At 39.2% G+C, this 22,473-nt stretch overlaps 1 protein-coding gene across 1 annotated transcript in view; it reads right to left on the bottom strand.

Annotated features, from left to right (window-relative positions):
* Nucleotides 1-362: 362 nt before the first annotated feature.
* The window catches only part of ROS1 (ROS proto-oncogene 1, receptor tyrosine kinase), a 67,918-nt gene continuing 45,807 nt past the window's right edge, over nt 363-22,473 (bottom strand). Inside the window, exons 36-44 of the mRNA XM_071438097.1 lie at nt 22,144-22,279; nt 21,568-21,730; nt 21,234-21,298; nt 18,473-18,602; nt 17,598-17,695; nt 16,775-16,978; nt 15,518-15,652; nt 10,267-10,430; nt 363-825 (exon numbers count right to left, since the gene is read on the bottom strand). Of these exons, the coding sequence (XP_071294198.1) occupies nt 680-825; nt 10,267-10,430; nt 15,518-15,652; nt 16,775-16,978; nt 17,598-17,695; nt 18,473-18,602; nt 21,234-21,298; nt 21,568-21,730; nt 22,144-22,279 (1,241 nt within the window). The 3' untranslated portion in view covers nt 363-679. The remainder of the gene's footprint in view (nt 826-10,266; nt 10,431-15,517; nt 15,653-16,774; nt 16,979-17,597; nt 17,696-18,472; nt 18,603-21,233; nt 21,299-21,567; nt 21,731-22,143; nt 22,280-22,473) is intronic.

Below are 22,473 nucleotides of genomic sequence, written 5' to 3'. Positions count from 1 at the left end.
CCCAGTATGATAAAAATAAATGAGGATGATGAACATTCAAAAACGAAAGGAGAAGAAATGTAAGAAAACAGGACTGTCCAGACTGTCAGATCAATTGCTGTGCAACTTAATATGCAAGATGATTGCAAACATTTGTTTAAATAATTAGGGAAACAGACCACCTGCAGCAGTGGACAACCTGGTCATCTTTCTTCAGCTGCTTTCTGATTTGGAGTTCGGTATTTATGGGGTTTTTTTCAGTTTGTAAAATCCTGTTTGTGCACAATGAAACTAGACTTCAACTGTTTGGTTTTCTTCACAAAAAAGCTGGTCTGTTTTTTGAAGCAGCATACCAGTATTCCCTTTTTGGAAGGGCTGCTGTGTGCCTGAGGCACATGTGAGTGCATAAACCTAATACCACAGTAAAATCCCTTACCGTGTGATACAAGTTTTTTTGCTTTAAACTATCTCCTGTGAAGCACCCAAATCATAACATGTAGAAAATCTAAGGCTATGTAATTGGTGTCTTATCCTGATACACAACATTCATTATGTTTTCTGGTAGTTTTATTAAAGAATTGATTTTTTTTTTTTCCAGACATCTCTGTAAGTATGATAACATGCAGAATATTTTCCTTGGATTATGTCTTCTTTGAGGAGTTTTTTTCTCTTTCACTCTCTTAAACAGTGGTAACCAGACTTAACTAATCTCAGCAGAATTGATGCTTTTTCCATCTGGGTTGCCTTCTTTGACTAGTACCAAATAATTTAAGCCCTCTTGATTCCTTGTTTCCATTAGTGTGGCTGAAAGAATGCTGTCTGAATCTGCACATGGGATATCATTATCTGCATTAAAAGAAAAAAAAAAAAAGGTAAGAGAAAATAAAATAAAATGGAAAAATATTTTAAAAACTTAATTAAAAAAAAGAAAATACAACACTCAGTAATACACATGCAGTATTAGAAGGCAAACAAAATCAGACAGCTGCTGGAGAAAGTTGGTCTAGTGACCTCATAAGCATGATGATTCAAATTTATTTTCTGCTATTGTCTGCGTGGACCAGAACTTTAGGTAAATAATTTGGGAAAGGTTACTTATCAGTGTTCATACCTCCAGAGGCAGCAATACTGTCATGAATGCATGACTTGCTTTTTTTTCCTTGTAAAGAAGCATAAAGCAAAAATTATTTCAATCTGAACCTTTGTAGTAACCCTGTTAATAATACTGCTAAAGACTCCTGTAACATTGGCAGTTTTCTATCTACAAAATCATTATATACTGTCTCTCTAGAGGACTAGTCTAGGCTTCTGTCTCTGTAGTATTCTGCTCTTCCAGAAGCTTAAACTTGGCAATCCACTGTGTTTTTCACGTTTTAAAAAACTTTCCATTTTTCCTTAATTTGATGCAGTTTATCTATACATAGTTGCTTGAGATTTATTGCAGGGGATATAAATTTTTAAAAATATAAGAATTGTTAACCAAGCACTTAAGTTATAATTGCTACTATTTTTTGCATTTATTTTTGTAACATGTACCTTCTTTTATTACGCTCCCTCCTTGTTTTACTTCATAACTGAAAAATTAAGCATATGACATTCAGAGTTATCTGTTCAAAGGAATCACAAGCATTGTGCTATTCCACCAGGCAACGCACAATTTATTATGTCACTATAATCACACATCTCCCCCAGCTATAAAGTCAGAAATTTATTCCACATGCTAGAGTCCATTAGCATAGGAAATATTATCAGGAAAAGCTTGAAAGAGAATTTTGATTTTTAGAAACCTGTTAGCAAGATGGGGTTTGGGACACAGAGCAAACTGTGGTCACATACCACAGTGACTGACAGCAATGAGAAATCATTTGATACTTTGTCAGTTCAGGGCTATTATGGCCATATTTAGTAATTCAGCTCCAATTAAGCCTTTACCAACCAGTTCAGTTCTTCTTTGTAGTTGTTTTTTTTTGTTTAACTTAATGGCAATCTTCAGGGACAATTTGCTTTGGAAAAGACACACAGGCAAATGCTGAGGGCACGTTTGCAGCAAACTCTTAAGAGGGAAACCTTAAAATAAGGACCCAAGTAAAACTGGGTATTTACAGACCAGACATATGCCGGCTGACCTGCCTAAGTATAGAACACTAGAGGAGCATTCAGATTTGTTTCCTGTATAAGTATCTGGAACTGATGAGGTGATGTTTACACAAATGTGAGTATGAGGTCACTGAGATATTTTTACCAGATATATAGATACATTACTAATTCTTTCCCCAACAGGTCTGAAGAACTAGAGAATATATAAAATTTTATAATCCTCTTTCAGCTTATGTGCCACTGTGTTTCTCATTAAGAAAAAAAGAGCTAAAAAATCAAACACCTTGCCTTGGTTTTACATTTTGAGCTGTGGGAATGCAATAAGGAAGAAATACTGTTTTTGCAAAATATTCTTATCACATCCAATGATGGAGGAAGAATATAATATTGATGACCTTTCTCCTATGACATGACATGTGTAAGATACATTGCTACTTTGACTGTCACATTTTTGAGTGTAAGTGCCCTTTCCTTCACTGTTGAGTCATCTCTCAGTGCAGTGTTCAGCACTGATGAAAGTTCAGAACCATTCTGCTCTACAAGGCAAAGCTACACAAAGATCTCAAGTTATATAGTACAACGCTCGACTGTTACGTAAGTCAGCAAAGCAAGCAAATTGTTTTTGCTCATTTAGTTGGAGCAGAAGAATGGACAGAGACACAAAATACTAAAAATGAGCGATTGAAGAAAAAATTCATTATATATTGTAAAATTTCCCCAGAAATGTGCAGACTAGAAGCCCTACCAGCACCCTGGGAAGCTGTAAGTCAAGTCAGAGAATTCTGAATAATCTTTGGAAGGCCCTCCCAAAAACTGTTAAGAAATTGAAGGAGGATAGAGAGAAACCGGAGTGGAGAGGCAGGTTGGTATATTTATAAGATATCACTATTTTCTTTTCAGTTTTAACATCGCTAAAATTAGTTGATTGATGTACAGTCATGCTGGGTTATACGTGAGTAAATGCAGGATAAACCATGTGATGTGATCCCCTCAGATTTCACAAGCAAAGCTGGGCTGAGTCAACAAAACACCCCAAGAGGAGACGTCCAAGGAGCACCTTCATAAAATCTGCAGTCATGCTGGAGGGTCAGCTCTACAGGCTTGAATTCTGAGGGGTTGTCCACACTGCAAACTGCTGCATAGTGTAGAGTTACCTAGGTTTGCTTTAAACAACCTATCTCAGGGCATGAGGCAGGCTTGCCCTGTCAGTCCAGAGCTTTGTACAGGCTGAGGAGTACCCCACTGAGAAGCAGGATCCCGCTGAGCTCTGTGCTGTCCCAGGCTGCTTCCTACAGCTAAAACGGCAAGTTCAAAGCTCAGCATTGTACTTGCACAGACACGTCTCAGGTCCTAAATGCACGTGGCTTTGACCTTGCTGGACATTTTTCCTAGTAGAGCTATGCTTAAAGCTTAAAGGCTGTGCTTAGAACTTGCACATAAAGCACATCTGAGCCAAACTGCAGGTAAATGAATTACAACCCCTCTCTCCGGGGATCGGCAGAAGTTTACTCCAGAGAGCCCCACATTAACTGACACACGAAACAATGATCGCCTGACTCATACTATAGAGGAGTAGAGTTTGCTTGCTTAGCCTCCTCTGAGAAGACCAGCCCTGACCTGATAAAATCTGTGCTTTTCCCTTCCCCATCCCAGCACCCCAGTCAGCTGCTTCCTGTCACAGGGCAGCCGCAGAGCCGAGCCAGGCCATGGGTCCTGCTTCACGGTCACAGAGTGCCTGTCCTTGCCTGCTTGGTAAACTCTGGGGGCTCACAACATGTTTTGAAGTCCTGCCTAGAAGGGTGCAAATTTTTGTGGTGTCTTGATAAGCAGACGAGGGGGTTTTGGTGTTTAAATTCAAGAAGGTGACAAAATTTAAGAAGAGAAAGAATGTCAGTAGAAAAACTGATTGGTTGAGACTGAATAAACTGATCTAGAGATGCTGATCTTATATTACAGCTATTTCAGGGCCAGACCCTCAGCTAGCATAAATTAATGAAGTTCCACTGAAACCTGTGGGGTGCCACCAATTTACACCAGCTAAGTAGCCAGCCTGAGACGTTACTAATTCCGGGTGACATAATCCCATATGATGCTTAGCACCTTCAGTATGGTAAGGTATTTAGAAGTCCAGCCACATTTCCTGTTTCTCAGTAATACCCTCCTCTTTTTCTGTCCTTTGTCACTGCTGCACAATGTATGTGGCAGTAAACAAGAGACTGGCTGACTTACTGGCATGGATGAAAGATATACCCCCCAGCAAACACATTTGAGAGAAACACCTGATGACATATCTTTGTTAAGGGTGAAAACGGTGGCTATTGAACCTTGACTTCTTTACTCCAGCCACCTTGGTTAGCTCAAGGAGACAGCTCCTGTGTAGAGAGTATTTTCCTGATACCTGATGGCCACCTGGAGCAGGAGGAGCTGTGTTTCAGTTTCTGCACATAGCCAGTAAGAATATAAATAGAACAAATATATATCCGTTTTAATACTCCACTCTGTATTATGTATCAGTGGAGATATATCGGTGTTTCCTGCCTAATGAAGCATATGATCTTGCATGGTTTGAGGGTGACTCACTGAGCTTTGCTATTCTGTCAGACACTAAAGGTGCTAAAAGTGAGAATTTTGTTCACCCTACATTTCCCCTGCACTAATCTGCTGGAAGCATTGTGTCTCTTTTTATTTTAATGTATTTTTTAGAGAACTGTGTACTTAAATCTTTGTGTCCTAGTAATTACATACATAAACCTGCTTCTTACCTAGTTTATTAAAATTTATAATATAAATGCACAAAAAATACCCCACTTCTACATTTGCTGCAATGCAATAAAACTTTCTCCATGTTACAAAACAAGATTCATTTTACCAAGTTTTAACCACCCAGGTCTTTCATGCCCAGTTTAAGCTCCTTGCCTAGACTGTCTTTACAGTCAACAGAGAAAGGAGGAATGAATCACTTTGTGGAGATGCTTAATCCACATCCTTGCCTTTACACATTAACATCCCCTAAATATGTCTAGGAGTCTCTGGTGACAGCCTAGACACCCAGTGTAAAGGCAGTTTTTATGTTTTAGTTGCCTATATCTATCCACATCTGTCTACACATCTGTCTTACAGTCTCACACCATCTGGTTTTTTCCTTCAGTCTACAGCAAAGTATTGGTGTGATTTCACTTGCAGCATCATATGGCTCATGTGCACTCTCTGGAATCAAACACCATTTGTCTGGAGTACAAATAAGAAACTATTACACCACCAAGTTCCCCTTTTCTTGCAGTGCTGTAACCACTCACTCTTTTTTGGAAGCAGGCTTTTCTCTGACCTCTGCAGGCTTTGGGTCAGCCGCTCACTAAGCTAAGAGGGGAAGAGGATTACTGAATTTCAGAAAAACACAAAGGAGACTAGATACAAGGTTCTAAAAATGTTCCTTATCAACACATCTGCTTTAGAGAAGCTTCCATTTGCCCAAGTGATTATTTTACGTTCAGAGAGGTGTGGAGTAGTTTTTAAAAGGCAGTTTGGTTTAGGAAAATAAACTGATAACTCTTACATGAGGAACAGAAAACAGGTACTCAGCCAGTACAGAGAGCAAACATATAATTTTAATGATGAAATTGCTGATTCTAGCTTTAATATCAAGTCCTCTCAGTGCAAAATTTTGCTCTGAGATTTAAAAAAAATACAGATGACAGTTTTAGCAAGTAACCTGAACTGCTGAAGAAATAAATACACTGCCTTTGGAAAGAAAAAGGAAAAAAAGAAACATTACTAAATTCTAACTCTTGTATCTTGCCACATTTTTCAAACAATATCTCCAGTTTAGAACTTAAAAATCATGGTTTTGAGGCCAAATAAGTTTCCTTTCAGTCTTTAGTCTTTTATCCTGGATTTTCTCCAAATGCCTGGCATCTCCTCTTGCCAGAGGAGCCTCTTTTTCTAAGCAATTAGACATCTTTTCCATATAGGTCCAAAAGCCATAGTAAGGAGCAGCCCTGATAAGAATAGTCCTTCTAGGTCATAAAGGCAAGAAGTCTCTCCAGCTGCTTAATGCCCAGTTGTCTGATGTCAGAAAAGGCGTTTGCCAAATCAAACAGGTGTTTCCATCTGTAAAGGGGCACTCACAGGACCTGAAAAGCTATAGTGCTGTCTTATATGTGCAATGTAAAAACTGATGTCTGAAAATAAATGGTCCAGTTATTTTTACAGCAATGCAGGGTTGTCCTTCTAGCATGCTGCGCTTCTTGGAACTGGGGGAAGAACAGACTATCTTTCAGCAATGAATGGGAACTCTGGTGACAGGGCCTGTGCTCAGGAAATTCCCATTGAATTCAAAACCCACTGGTGTCTCAGTCCTCTGGCTGGATAGTGCTGCCCTCACTCAAATAAACATTGTTACTGCTACTTTAAGCCCAAAATCAATGTCTTGGGGAAGCCTGTCAGAGCAAGAAGGAAAAGCTCTAAACTGGTAGACCCTGGTCCTGAGTTTACCTGCCTCCCTTCCAATGCAGCAGCACCAGGAGGTGCTGGTATTGCTCAGGCATGTTTATGGACACTTGATGCCTGCTTTAGAAGGGTAAATCTTGCAATAACATAGCAAGTGCCCCTTTTGCCATGCCCATGCTCTCTGTTCTAGCATGCTGTCCACTAGCAGCCTGTCTGCATTGGTTTACCCACACTTGCCATCTCTATGTCACACTGCACTGGCATTAAGGTTATTGAGAAAATCTAATGTTTTTCAGCTCTCCCACCTATGAAAATCACCAACAGCCTGCATGGACCTGCTAGAAGTGTGGCCGGGTAAGACTCAACAGAATTTGGAAGATGTAAGGCTAAGTATCTTAGCTATTTTCAGGCATGTAATTTCACTTTGCTTGACATTTGTCTCTTTCTTTTGAAACTAGGTCACCTGGTGAGAGCAAGCATTTCTTGGCTGGACGCTCATGGCTGGGGTTTCATAACACACAAAGGCCAGTGACTGTGTAACATTTTTGGAAAATATTGCCGAGGACAATCCATCATGGAACAGATTTTGGATTATTTGTTTTGGCTGTCATCTTTCTACTACTACTAGGAACACAAGGAATACTTCACTTAGTCCCAGCTAGAAATGAATACAAATTTTAAAAATCGCTAACTTATTATACAATGTGTTACAAATTACAGTCTGAGACATATTCCATGCCCCAAACTTTTTTTGACAGGGTCATAGTGGAGCACACATTTTAGTCTGGAAACTCAAGTAGAACCTGAATGGCCTTTTCTTGCTTAAATCAATCTCACTTCTGGAGCCCACGTTCTTACTGAATTCTGCTGCATGAGATTTACATGGCAGGCAGAAAAACTGTCAAATTAATTCAAGGCTGGAGAGCTATAGAAAATTGACATGCATGTGTCCTTGATCAGAAAATCCAGCAACAATAAAACATCACAAGGACTCTAGAGCTTTAATCAAGTAAACAGCATGACATTTTAATGGGCTTATTAAGACTGTGCTTGGGGAAAGAGGGAGATAGCCTACAGGTCAATTATAGATATACAGGAAAATTACTATGGCATTATACATGTAAAGAGCTAGTCAAGTGTTTAGCCTTTTAAAATCCATTTAAATTGAAGGATGATATGCAGATGAATAAAATTCAAGCTACCCTATTTCCTAAAGGGTATTTCCTATATGAGAATCACCAAATGAACCTGAAGAGAAGTTAAGAAGGACTTTTGAGAACTGAAGCATGAAAACATTGAATAGAAGCATGAAAACAGTTGCTTTGTCTTCTCCTCCCAATGCAGATCCAGCAATGGGTCTGAGGCACCAGCAGCTGGGCAGAACCTATGGAAAGGGAAGAATGAGAGGAAGCCAGAAGAGGGAACATGACAGCTGGTGGGGAAAGGTCCAAGGCTCAGGAAGAGATTGTGCCAAGTAGAAGTTTTGACAGCCAAAGCTCTGCCTACACTGAATTGCCCTGCTTACCACAGTGGGCCAGATTTTACCAACTAAGTTATTATAAACAGGTTTAATGGAGTCTGATTTTAAAAATGACTCCTCTCAACAGATCCTCTGACTAAAATTACATTATGGAGTACAGAGCTATTATTAAGACCACCCTTAAAGTCCATTATACTACCATATTTTCTGCACTAAACTGATTTTTTTCAAATTTTTATCCATCAAACTGACACTTCATGGAAGCCTCAATCCATGTTTTCCTTTGCATCTTGGTAATTTCTAAGAATGCAACTTTTGTTCCTGGCAAATAAGCAAAACAATGGGGTTTTTCTGTGACCTTTTGTGTGACAGAACCTGAAATTTTGGCAAAATAAGGTTTCTTACATTAAGAATGTGTATTTGTCATCCCAGTGAAAGTAATTATTTGCTTAAATTGAGCAAGTTAACAGCTGGAGAAAGATCAGGTTTATCTGACACATGCTAAGCAGAGACTTGCACTGAAATTAAAACTCTTTCATGTTACATCTGTGCCAGGTCTATTCTACCACAAACATGGTAACCAACCTTCCAGCCCCTTTCCCCAATTCCAAGCAGCAGAAAGGTAGGTTTCTCCAGAAATTTCAGCCCTACTAAAGATTTTGACAGATATTGATGTAATGCCACAAGAACTTCTTAACTCTGTTAGTTTTCATGTCTCTGTTGCCTGTGGAGTTAGGGAACACAGAGATGTCTAAGCCAGGAAACCAAACTAGCTCAGGAGTAGGTGCAAGCCCTGTGTCCAGTGGATGCTGTGCTCCTATAGCCATCTGAAAATTAAACACCTAGTCTGAGATACTATAGTTGAGATGATGTATTTTGGACACTATCCTGAGCAATGTGTTTGGGGGGACCCTGCTTGAGCAGGGATGTTGGACTGGGTGACTTCCAGTGGTCCCTTCCAGTCTCACCCACCCTGTGATGCTACGTGAACCAAATTAAATATGGCAAGTCACCTGGATGCCAGCCATCATCAGTGAAGAGTAAGGCAAAAGGTGACCCCTTTCCTGCTGTGATACATGCCCAAAAAACAGGAGCTGTCACTTTCTGCTTCTGACTGCAGAGCTACCTAGAAGAGTATCCTAGATGAGGCTCCTAGCCTGTAGACAGCTGCATTTAGGTGAGATAAAGTCCATCCAAAATGTAAGGCCTATTAGCTTGGGCATAGTGCCTAATTAATTGGCTGTAGTCCTTTCCTGAGCCAATGCCAGGCTTACATTTGTGCCAGACTAAGTATCTCTTTCCTGAATGTTGTTATTGAGAGCTAAGATACCCTTAAAGAAACTAAAGAATTACACTATATGCAAATTGTTTTTCATTATAGCATAAGGGTGCAAAATCAGCTGTTAAAAAAGCATGAAATGATAGATTATCTGTGCTGGTCCCTTCATGTCTTTATAAAGTTTTTAGTCTTGTAATGTAAACATGCCATGAACAGGCATGATTTGACATAAAGAGGAACAGTGGAAATAAACTGACATTTGTAAAGCTTGACCAAATTATAAAGATTAGCAAAATATCAAATTAAGTGACAATTGAACAATACCAGTGATTTGAATATAGAGAGTATCCTGAAGAAGAATGTCTATGTAGTTGTGTAATTGAATACTGTGTCATTCCTGGGATGGATCAGGAAGTTTTTAGGAAAACACAAAGTACTGAAATATCAAAACTGTTTGTGAATCAGGGTGAGTTCCTGGTTCGGTAACCATTTGTGAAGGGAAAAAAAAAAAACCCCAAAAAAATCACCTCCAAAATGAAGCCTTTAGATATTTTAGAAACAGGTTTGGTTTTTCTAGAGCGGAAAGTAGTTCTTTCACCATTCAATATTTTTCATTATAAAACAATAGCATGCAAACAGATTAAACAGATTTCCACATGGAAGCCTTCTAAGGCTCCCCTGGCTCTGCAAGGAATTTAGGCACCTATTTTATCTGAACAGGGTTGTGAACTACTAAGAATTCAGATGCAGATTGGATATCTCTGTGAGTCAGGCTTAATTACAACCTCATCTGGGTCTTTTTGGTTGGTAATCTTACACAACCTTCATCTAGTTCATTGTACCTTGCAGGCACAGAAGGAACCTTTACATGTTCACTATGATAGAGGTAAATCTTTGCTGTTTCCATGCAACAGCCAGAGAATTTGAGGCAGTGACAAATGCAGGGCAGAGGCCTCAAGAAGAGCGGGTGCTGGCCCAGACTCACCTTCAAAAGCTTCATTGATGACTCCAGCTGATGCCTCCCTGTTTTCAAGGCAGCAGATGAAGGACAGTGGAGATTGTTTTATCTCTTGCAGTTTGTCATGAATACAAGAAAAAGTAGGTCTGTTGCGAGGTTCTTGGGACCAGCATCTTGTCATTAACTGACATCTGGGAAAAAAATGTAAATGCAAACAAAAATTATAATAGAGTCATTCATCTCAACACTTACCATTAAACATCTGGGAAGCAAGTTTGGCCTGAAAACTTTCTGTGTGGTACAAAGATCATCATCAGCTGCTGAGGCAATGAAAAACAAATTAAAGATCAAATTAAAGTCGAGAATAATTACTATAAAACATTTTAATTCTTCAGCAATGGATATTTTTGAGATTGGAAGCAGATATAACATTTTTTTTATAAGACACATTTGCTATGAACATCTACTCTCCCTGAAGAAGTCAGGAATACTTTCTAAGAAAGCAGACAAGGAGGAAATTCTCTCAGAGAAAAAAAATTTAAAAAAAAAATGAAGTGTAAAATCAGAAATTAACCTGACGTTTCCAACTTATTTAATCCTCTTTCAACTCAAGCTAGCTCACATTCAGGAGAAGTTCAAGGCAAACCCTCCAGCACAGGGAGGGTTAATTTCAACTTCCACCTCCAGATCAAAGCAAATAGGAATAAGCTTTCCAAAGGCAAACATGGTATGAGTTTCCTCTGGGTGCAGGGATTCCAGCCCACCTTGGACAATCCAATTGTTACCATTTAGTGGAAAACTTACCTCCTGTTTGTCTAAATGATAGGGTTGGTTTTTATTCCTTGCTCAAGGTGAGTTTATGCTACACAAAACCAAATCCTACAAAAGCCAGGGACAGACAGGCTGAAAACCAAAACACAGCCAGCACCTGGACATGCTAAATGTTGGGAGTGGAAAGAGGTCTCAGAGTCTCAAAACCAGAGATAACCAGTGAAAGGCTGGTTCAGGAAGCTGCATCTGGAATGTGGAGCATTTACCTCTAAGCCTTAAGTTCAAACCCTCCCCTGACAAACATCTTCCCAGACCTGCTGCTATGTGACACCAGGCGTTAATCTGTTATGTGAAATGAATTGCCTTGCTCAGATCCTCACTTATCCATCTTAAAAAGATGACTGCTGTCCTTCACCACAACTGGGCATCTTAAAAAGCCCTTGGTGACAGCTGGGAGGAATCGCTTGGCTTCTGATTTTCCAATGGTATTTTTCATTAAAATATTAGTGTCAAGTGAGAATGTGAGTAGAAAAATTGTTGCAAAGCCACTTGTCATCAACCTGTATTCTTGTGGTTTTCAAGTTGAACAGAGTAATTATGTTTTTTCAAGAGGATTCCATGAAATTTTGAAAATCTGTTTTAGGAATCTAAAAAGTGGTATTGGCTTCCTAACACTCTGAATCAATTCATCTGCTTACTTTCAGGAGTACTGTTTATTACTGATGACACTGGAAATACAGAAAGAAAAGAACTGAATAGGTCTCAAAAAAAAATTAAATAACTGGTTTTCCTTCTGCCACCAGCAAAGTGTCTGTCACACTGAATTCCAGCCTTAGATGCTGGAAGCCAAACAATCTTCTTTCTGGTCATGCTTGTTGGTAGGATATCCAGGCAAAAAAACATGAGCTCAAGTGCTGTGCTTCATCAGGTTCACACTTGGGCTCTCATGAGCAGAGCCTTGTGGAAGAAACAGCCAGCCACTGACCAAGAAAGAAACAGGATGTGATGCAGAAGTCATAGACTCTGAGAATGTTTGGGGTTGGAAGGGACCTTCAAGGATCATCTTGTCCGACCCACCAGCCATGTGCAGGGACATCTTCCACCACATCAGGTTGCTCAATGCCCCACCCAACCTGGCCTTGAACAGCTCCAGGGATGGGGTATCCACAGCTTCTCTGGGCAATCTTTTTCAGTGTTTCACCACCCTTATTGTAAAATAATTCTTTCTTATATACAATCTAAATTTACCCTCTTTTCATTTATGAAACAAGAACATTGCAAGTGTGAAATATGAACTTTTTTGTTTTGTTTCCTGTGACCAATCTCTGCCTCTCTAAATAACTATTTTTATTGGACAATCTGCTTTATAAAGCCGTTCAGTTTTTCTATGGAGTAAGGATATTAACTTCTGCCAAAACTGTAATTCAGTACTGTAATTTTCTCATTTTAATTATATTTCATGTTTTTATTTCCTAAATCAAATTACTTGGTGATTGGCTTAAAGTATCAGTACTGGTATTTTTCACTAAGTGTTTAATTCAGATAGGCTTTAGGTTTCTAATGACAAAAACTTTCATGCTCTCTCAGAATATATCTGCAAATTTTACATGTACAGCTATTTCTGGCATGACATTTAGCTTTTGAGGCATGCTGTGACATCCAAAGTTTTAAATCATATGGCACAAACTTTCTTTAGTTCAGAAATGCATGAGTATGAGACCGGTGCAGAGGGAGAAAGACAGCTTAACGTGCCAAGACACATGTTAAGTGGCAGATTGAACATATTCCTATGTTCTTGGGGAACCAAACATGGGCTAGCAAATAGTGCATCACTTCATGGGAAAGAGATCCAGAGGATTCCCCTACTTCATAGGGAAAGCCTGTCAGGAAGAAATGAAAAATGACAGTTCCAAACACAACATTAGCTAAAGGTTTATGTTAGGTTCAAGAACTAACCTCTACACTAGATGTACACGTACAAACCCACACTTCACACCTGTGTTTTATCAGGGGGCAACAACCAAATGTCCAACAGAGCTGCTTATGTGGGGCTGGTTAGAATTTGAGAGCCTGGAAAAGTAAAGAACTAATATTCCGTATCGGATATTGGAGGCAGAATGTGAACATTCTTGAAATGCACTATAGTGCACAGAAGCTACAAGCATTACCAATTATTCTCACATGAAATGGGAAACACAATTGATGTGTGATTTTCTTAGAAAATGAGAAAATTTATCATGATAAAAAGCCCCTGATTTCATCTGATGCATTCTGTGCAAGGCCTTCATCTCTCTCACTCTCTTAATCCTTCCAGGGGATCATTGCCAGAAACAAATTGTAAAAAGCTTTTAGTTACCAAATAAAAATTTTTTATCAAAGTCGCTTATGTAAGTTTGCAAAGGACTGAGCATTCCTGAAACTGCAACTTCAAGTCAGCAAATGTCCTGGTGCTTGTACAAATTCTCTAGACTGCAATCCACAGCCTTTGAGGATTTGTTAAATTATAAAGTTCTGACTCAGTTCAGTCCAAACCTTGGCATTCTCTTGCATGCAAGCCTCATACCCATGTGGCTGTGCCAGATGTGGATTTCTGACTGAAAATATATTTACATTCATAGATCTAATTCATGTTTCAATATCTGTGTCTCATTTATACATCCCCAAGACCCTTTTTCAATTCTTTACCAAGATTTACCTAGCCACAGTTCTCTGGGGAAAAGTAGTTCCTGGAGTAGCAACTTATGGAGGCAAGGGGAAGAAATTTTCCCCCCTTCCAAATAAAAAACCAAACAAACAACCCACTTCCTTCATGCCTTTGCACCCTAAGGTTTCTGTGCCTGCCCTACTTGCACTTGCAGTGTAAGCCCATCACAGATTCCTAAACACTTCTCAGCTGAAGTACTTTGGCCTTTGAACTCTCTTCCTATCAGCGATGGTTTGTTTTGTCAAATGACAATGAGCAAGTCAAAGTGCTGAGGAGACAATTGCTGACTGCTGATGTCCTGATGCAGGTTCAAAACCACAAGGAGGGAAGCAGGAATGTCAAGAATCCCGGCATGCCATTAATGACCTAGCAAAGCAGCAAAAAGCTGTTTGTGCTACTGACAGAAGCTGCATGCAGGTGCTGAGTGTTCACCAAATGAGATAAAAGATGGTACAAGAGTCTAAGCTCATCAGCTCTTTGGCTTTCAAAAACTACTATTAGGCACTGATTCTACAAGTTACAACAGGCAGACCAGTATGTGGGACCTATCTGCTATGCTAAATTTAAGATCTAGGACCTTAAAAATTATTTCAAGCAAAAGTTTCTTGATTTTTCTGAAGATCTAGGGCAATTTATCAGCCTTTGCTTAAGTTTGAATGTCAGAATAGTACATGGATATAGCTGCCTCCTGTGCTTTTTTATTCACAGGACAGATGTATGAAAGTTTTTGAGGAAACCTTTCTCAGGAAATATTACAATTAAAATTTCTTTGGGCTTTCATTTGTTCTGTGACTTCCAGTTCTCCCTCTGTTATTAAAGTAAAATTCTAATCTCTTCAGTTCTTCAGTTCCTCCAAGTGCTAAAGCTTGGTTTGGGGTTTTTGTGTGTTTTTTATTCCTAACCTGGTATTTCAGCTATAGCTACATAATGATAAACAATCACCTTCTCTTAAGCTCAGAACATGGTTACTGGTGTAAGATCTATCATGGAGATATTGGCTTGCCAAACACAGAATTATTCTCAAGTCTTTTCCTCAGCCCTGGGAGTAAGAATTGTTCACTCCAGTAGGCTCTCCTTTTTGTACAACCAGCTGTCAAGTGCATTGCTGTGACTGCTTTTGCTGAGTGGGTGATAAAGAAATTGAGAGTCATGAAATTAGACAATATTGAATGATTGTTAAGCTCATGTTCTGCCTTCCTCCTTCATACACCTCTGGACAGTATGGGTTTGATACACTTGATGTATTTATTTTATTCTGTTAATTGCAAGGACTTTGCAGTTAAACCTGAGTTTTGTGCTCAAGACACAAACAGAAATTGAAGGATTTACTTATCCAGTTCAGATAAAGACTAACCAGAGGTGCAGACTTCCTTTTTCCGGTAGTGCTTCAGCTTTTCTTTTTTTTTGAGTTCTCTCTACAAAAGGCAGAGTTTATTTTTTCACTTTTGTTCTAATATTAGCCTGTTCCTGCACTTACCATTAAGAAAGAGTTTTCTCTACAGTCACAGACACATGATGTACAAAGACGAGTAAAGTCTTTCTTAGAACCATCTTAACTTCTAACCAATATCTTCAGGTACTCTCAGCCTGTTCTCACACTACTAGCAGACCTATGCCCTAAATTCTCATTTACAGGCTGGTCTACTGGATGAATTAGTAGCAGGTTGGCCAGTTTTATTGGAAACAAAAGAGGATGTTGGGGTCTTCATGGGTATGACCAACTTTCACAATGATAACCAACTGGCAAAAAGCCTCTTGCTTCTTACAAATTTTAGCAGCAACATTTAAACAAAATTAACTTACAGGTCATCAGGACAATTGTTTGGAGATTCCAGCCTTCCTCCTGATCGTACATGGTGTAAAACCTCTGTATTGGAGAAACCTGGATACGGCTGTTGACCCAAAGTCAATGTTTCCCACACTAGTACTCCAAAAGCCCTGAGAAGCACCATGAAAAAAAGAAAAAGAGAAAAATTAATAACCATAGCCATCCTGAAATCTGCCTATTAACAGTTAGATTGTGTCTAACTTAAGAATAAGACTCAGAAAAATTAGGAGTAAAAAGACATAATTCAGATTTGTCCCTAAGCCAGCCTTGGAATAGCTAAAATAAATGTGTAGAACTGAGGTGCTTTCCCAGACTCACTGAGATGCAGCTCAGAAGACACCGAGTGCCCACATCTTCCCCAGGAAACACTCAGGTTGAGCATGTTCTCATATAAACAAGTGTTCTGAAATCTCTAGAGGTGTGGTTTAAAATGGAGAAAGACAAGTTCTTCCAAGCACCACTTGTGGAGCAATCAGCATCTCATTTGGTTTGGCACAGAGTACTTACTAAACTACTTTCTTAGATAAGAGCAAGAGTAGCAGTCAAATAGATATGTGCAGGCACTGGGGACCTGGACAAGACCCATGGGCTGAGTACATGTGGCCACCTAAATCTGAACTGGTGTGAATACCAGATGTCATGGATCTGGCTTAGTCTGGGTGGGGTTTTTTGTCACGTCTCCCGACAGTGGGTCTCTGCTTCTTCACAATAAACCCAAAGCCACTCAAATGCACACTTCTAGCTAACCTCCACAGAAAAAAGTACCGTGACTTTCCCCTGATGATGCTGCAAAGTCTGGTCTTCAAAATAAAACAGTCACTAGAAGAGGGTGAAATGGTAAGGGCAAAGTATTTGGCTGTTGGAAGGAAATGTCAATAAACCTAATGGAAAACAAAATGGAACAGCATGCAGGCAATCAATTCACTGCCCAATCAAGCAAAAACCACATTGTGGGCCTAGTACAACTATAAAATTATTTGAGTGACACTAGTTTCTGCCAGGCAAAATCCAAAGATCTTAAAGCATAAAGAAATTTATCCATGAAATATACTGTCATGGTATCAAATATTTCATTATATCCTTAAAATTTCACTTAGGAGGAAGTCTTCCCAAGCCTAAAAGTTATAAGAGATGACAATATACAACCCTGTAATTCCTCCTCTAAACCAATATTTTCTTGCTGCAGAATTTAGTATGGTTATTGGCACATCTTTGTGGCTGTTGTAACTCACCAGACATCAGAGCGACTTGTAAAGACACCATCAATAAGGCTTTCAGGAGCCATCCATCTGACAGGGAGTAGACCTTCTCCTCTTTTTCTGTAATAATCATTTTTATAGACATCTCTGGCAAGCCCAAAATCTCCTATCTTCACTATCCGGGATGAACGCCCATATTCCTTCTCAGACACAAGGCAGTTGCGAGCAGCCAAGTCCCTGATTTGTAAGGCAGAGAAAAGAGGATGGAGTTAGCATTGCAGAAAAACTCATGTCTGTAAGTCATCTGGCTCAACATTGTCTTCAGAGCAGTGTGAGTCCCAAGGCTGGACTGAGTGATTTAGGGCCTCACCCAGTTAAGTTTGGCATATCTTCAGGACTGGAGATGACACAGCCCTTCTGGACAACCTGTTTCAGTGATTGTTCTGGGATGTTGTGAACAATATTATCTAATTTCCTTTGCTGTAATTTGTGCCTGTTGCTTCTTATCTTTTCCTGTACCTTTCTGAGAAAAGTCTGGCTCTGTGTCCTCTAAAGCTACCCACTAGGCAGACAAAGACACTACATGGATCTTCCACTCGTTCTTCTCTCTGTTGCATAGGATATGATTCTTGCCTAGGGTGCAGTAAGTCCTTGGTTCAGATCTTAGAGTAGCCCACCATTTTTGGAAGAGAACTCTGAGTGATATTTAGCAGAAAACATAGTGTTAGATTTTACTTCAGTACTCTCTCCTGGTGTGTTACATCGTGACATCTTTCTAGACATTTTTTCCTGGGTAAGATAGTGAGTCCCAATACTGTGGGTAAACCTGGGAAGACTAAGGAAGTATGTTCTGTACCTGTGTATAAAATGCATTTTCTCTAAATAGACACAGCCTTTGCAAACATCCAAACATATATCCAAGAGGTCAGTGACATTCAGTAAAGGGCTCTGGAGCTACAAGAAACAAAGACAGAAGTTAGCTATTTCTTCTACCTTTACCAACTCAGAATGACAAACTCCCCATGCAAGATTTCCTCACTGAAATGTATTTCCCCATTTGAAATGTATAGCTGTATTAATCAGCGTAATAGTTTTTTCTAGTAGAACACATGTATATGCATTTCAGTAGAATTCAACACTGACTGCAGATTTGATCTGATTATGTAAATTAACTATGCTAATTGCTATGCTGCTATAAAATTTTATTTTGACCTCACATCATACCATGCATATTCCCAATCCACACATTAACGGGAGAAAAATTTACTTGAAATTGTTTATCCTTTATTCTTTTCTTTCCTGCTAAAGAATTTGAGGACATAGGCACAGGGACAGTATATTCTTATATGCTTGGACCATGCTTCTCACATTAAGGATACTGTTATTCAAAGACAAAAAAAAAAACCCTCTGTGATTCATAATAAACCACATACATGACCACCATTATTTATTATCACTTTCAAAAGGACAGTTTATGATTTTCACAGCGAGAAATAAGCAGATATCTCATGACTGAAACCACAATTTTGGTAAGTGATCTAATGACATTCAATCTTCTTCACAGCATCACTGATTGCAAGGTCAGCACTGAGTCCCAGGGTGTTTAGGAAAAGCCAGACCAGACCTTGCAAGTACAGAAACGGCTGAACATCAGTATGGACTTTTAGAAAAGGAAAAACTGAGAAACTGTGGGCAGTTACAGGTTAAAAATATGATTCTTATGGTCTTCACCTTTTTCTTTCTGGCTCCTCGTAAATAGCTAAGTAGATCCCCTCCTTCCATCAGCTCCAGGATAAGATACTGAGGTTCATTTAACAGACACACACCAAGTAACTTCAGAATGTGGGGATGATCAAATTTGCTAAACAGAAGGAAACAAGTGTAAGATGACATATGAGAAATTCAGCTGGTTGATGGCTAACAGAGTGTTTATATTTGCAAGCAATGAATGAGCGGTTTGGCCTTTACAGTCCTGCTTCTATGAACATGATTCAGTAGCTCTCTGTGCCTGGATTTGCTCAGCCATGGGGAGAGTTCAGGGACATCCTTCCAAAACACAGGCTTACACTGTCTTTGCCAGGCACTCTGATGCATGCACACATATTAAAAAGCACACTTCATTTTATTTCCAGGAAGCAAAGAAAAGTAGCCAAATGGCATTTTCTTCTAGGAATATGATTCATCACCTGTACATTAAAGGTATCTACATTCTTTTAATAGAGTATTTTTACTACTATATTCACAGTAGAACTGCTGATTCAGAGAAATACACAAAAGTAAAAGCACAAGGTGCAATATATTATTTTCACAGTTCAGCAGGGGACAGTTTTTCACAGTACATTTGCAAGAGGAACAAAATACATATGAGTAATACTTCTAAGTATACTAGCAATTGTTTGTGTGTGTGTCTAAGACAGGGATTACCACAGAGCAATCAGTACTCTCAGTACTGCCAGTATTCTTCAAAGAATGAAGAATATTTATTGCCTCTGACAGTGCCTGCGTTTTTTCAATCACTTCACTTGTGTTAGAAAATGCTTTTCCTCTCTCACACTGCGTGAAAGCACTTGCACAAGCAGTCAGAGAAACTTGACTCTATTGGGAGAATTGATGGTGTCCAAAATGCTGTCGAATGCAGCAGTGTAAACAAACAAGAGAGGGACATTTTCCTTCTAATCTCTTTCAATTCACCTAATCTCAGGTGTGGGCAAAGACTCTTGCAAAAAGTGCGATTTAGAATTTGACAGTTCCCCCTGGCCCCTAGCACATACCTCTCAATCAGACAAACTTTGGCACTTTCAGGAACAAAAAGAGGGGAAGGAACACCTGGCACTTTCCTCTGCACCCAGTGCAGACCTTTCTCCACTGAACTATCATGCCTTACTTCCCGAGGGATGGGACAGACACAAGAATTTTCTACATGTATTTGCACACAAATGACTCACCAATAACCAACATCAAATGACTTTTGAAATAGAAGCAACTCAATTTTCTATTTGATACATAGCAATAAAAAGGAACAAATAGTTCTGGCTTAACTGAGCCAACATGCATAACATTACAAGCCAAATTTTAATGAACATCCAAAAAGGCAAGCATAATAAAAGTTGCACCTACATATCTTGCAACTTGCATCTTATATACCTTATCTGTTTGTGAGCACTCAGATGCACTTGGTTTTCCTTTCTATCCTTGGTTTAATTTATGAGACCTCACAGATGAACATCAAATGAAATCACTATACCTTCCATGATGGAATAAAATAATTATTATTAGTAGTAGTAGTAGTAGTTTTGTCATTGCTGCTGCTGGTTTTTAATGACTATGGGGATTATATAATACTTAAACTTTTCTATTCTCTTCATTTCTATTAATTGTATTGGTATTTATATATGGGCTCGTGGTAATGTTTACATTTAAATGCAGAAAATTTTCAATTATGTACTCCTCCAGGATTCCTGGGTTTGGATTATTATCTGCAACAAGAATTGAGAGAACCTCAGAAACTTTAACTATGGGTTAATATAATTTCTGTACTACAGAGGATAAAAGACCTTAACTGTGTTTATGACTGCTAGGTAGACTGAAAATGGATTATGAGGAGTTTATACACAACTCTTACTCTTTATCATTAATTTGCACTTTAATGACATGGTCAAATTTTGATTTTAACAAGCCTTTTACCTTATTCAGTTACAGAGTGTCATAAAAGGCCAAAAATGCAAGCTATATTTTTTAAGCATGTAACCACAAAAAATTGGAATGCTGTGAAAATCAATTTCCAGTTTAATAACACCACATTTCTGCACAGAAATAAATCCTTCATTGTTTAAAAATTGCTTTTACTTCTGCACAGATTAAATAAGTCAAAGAAGTGTAAAAGTGCATCTGAAAACTAAACTACACTCTCAGTCTTATAGTACTAGTTGAAAACTACAGTTGAACTCCTTGTTTCTGGGGACAGTCTAGAAAACAAGATTTCCAGCTGAAACACAAAGCTTGCTATGTGAAATTCTTGCAGTGGTGACAGATGCATAATTTAACACTATCTCAATTGAAGGGGTATGTGGCAGCCCCTAGTGGCACATTTTTAAAAAATATTTTCCACTGAAAATTACAACTTCAAGGCATCAGTTTATTCTGATTTGTTTCCTTCAGTAAAATGGGATAAGTTGAATTCTGACCCTTGCCTTTGGCAAGTAACTTGGTTTAGGGGAGCAAAGATACTGAAATGCACCAGTACAATCCCAAATAAATCCATGATATGAACATGTCGAACTTGTAGTCAATAGCTTAAATTTTGCTTATCAGATTTATAGCTTTAGTCACATGATATTCATCAGCAGTGATTTACTATTTCTGCCAAATGGCAGAAACACGAAAATGCCAAATAACCTGTTTAGAGGACAGTGCTGCTTTCATTCCCCTGGAAAGCCACCACCCTCAGATGATACCAGCTTTGAAGGGTGCCCAGGGACAAAGCTGTCCCTACCTCATTAAGTGTGCCTCCTTCAAGAATTCGCTCTTCTCGTGGTCTGTTGCACCCTTCTTCAAAGTCTGCTCCACAGAAAGCAGAAGTGTAGAAACATTTGGTCATCATCACTGTTACTACATGGTGCTTAAGTAAAACAATCAGACATAGATGTGGCCTTAAATACACATTATTTTCCAGAAATCATTACAAGGCTGAGCTTTAAGAGATTTGCAAGAAACACTGCAAGAAAACACTCAGATCAGCCCAACACCCATTTCTCAGGTAAAACCTCTTGAGACAGATGTCTCTGCCCATCCCATTCTGTTGCAAGAGAACAGATTGTTGCGATTACCTTGACTGCCACTTTGGATTCTCCACTTCCATCTGCCAGGATGTCTACTGCAGTCCCTTCATATACCTCTCCAAAGGCTCCACTTCCTAAAAATTTGTGTAAGTTGAGTTTGTCCCGAGGGAAAGCTGGCAGTGATTCAATCTCTGCTTGAGAAGGAAGAGTGCTACAAAACAGCAATACTAGTCACTTGTTCATACCTAAGGATGTCTGAAATTCTAAAAAAATTCAAATGAAGCTGGTACTATTTGTCTCATCAGGTATATTTAAGGGGAGCTCAGTGCGGCCTGGATGTTTTAGAAGTTACTGGAAAGAACCAGGTCTTCTTCGTTCCCCGTGCACTTGTGTTTCTTGCCAGAGTGACATGAAGGATGGGCAGGGGGGGATCCAGCCTGGGCTGTGTGCCAGAGGGGCAGCATGGCAGGGCATCATTTGGAGCAGACCTGCCCTGCAGCAAACATGCACCTCTTAACTCTCTTAACCTTGAGGTTTCAGGGATCAGTGCCCTGATGTAAACTGGTCCAGGGAAGACATCTTTGATGTTTTTGTCCTTGAAATACATTTGCTCTGGGGACATACCGTATGGCATAGCAGGCATTGGCTAGTCCTACTGTCTCAGCCATCCCTCTGAGTTGAGCTAGTTCTTTATCTTCCTTGATAAACACTATCTGTCCAGGCAAGGCTGGTTTTCTGGATTTCAATCTTTGTTTCCATACTGGAATAGAAAAGGAGATCATTAAGTGTTTCACTCTGGAAGTAAGGTCAAGTTTTTGTAAGGACACACCCAAGTAGTATTAGAGTTCCTTAAGCACTCCTGTGCTCTCCAGGCAGGTAACAAACAGCAAGAAATGCCTGAGGATGGAGTGAACTTCTATCCTGTCCTTCATACCAAAAATATAATAAGCCATC

Source organism: Agelaius tricolor, unplaced genomic scaffold (genome assembly GCF_023055355.1).
Source record: "Agelaius tricolor isolate 1412-34295 unplaced genomic scaffold, bAgeTri1.0.p SCAF_1, whole genome shotgun sequence".
Classification (NCBI taxonomy): Eukaryota; Metazoa; Chordata; class Aves; order Passeriformes; family Icteridae; genus Agelaius; species Agelaius tricolor.
Note: the sequence above shows the minus strand (reverse complement) of the source record. Positions and strands in the feature narration are given on the sequence as shown.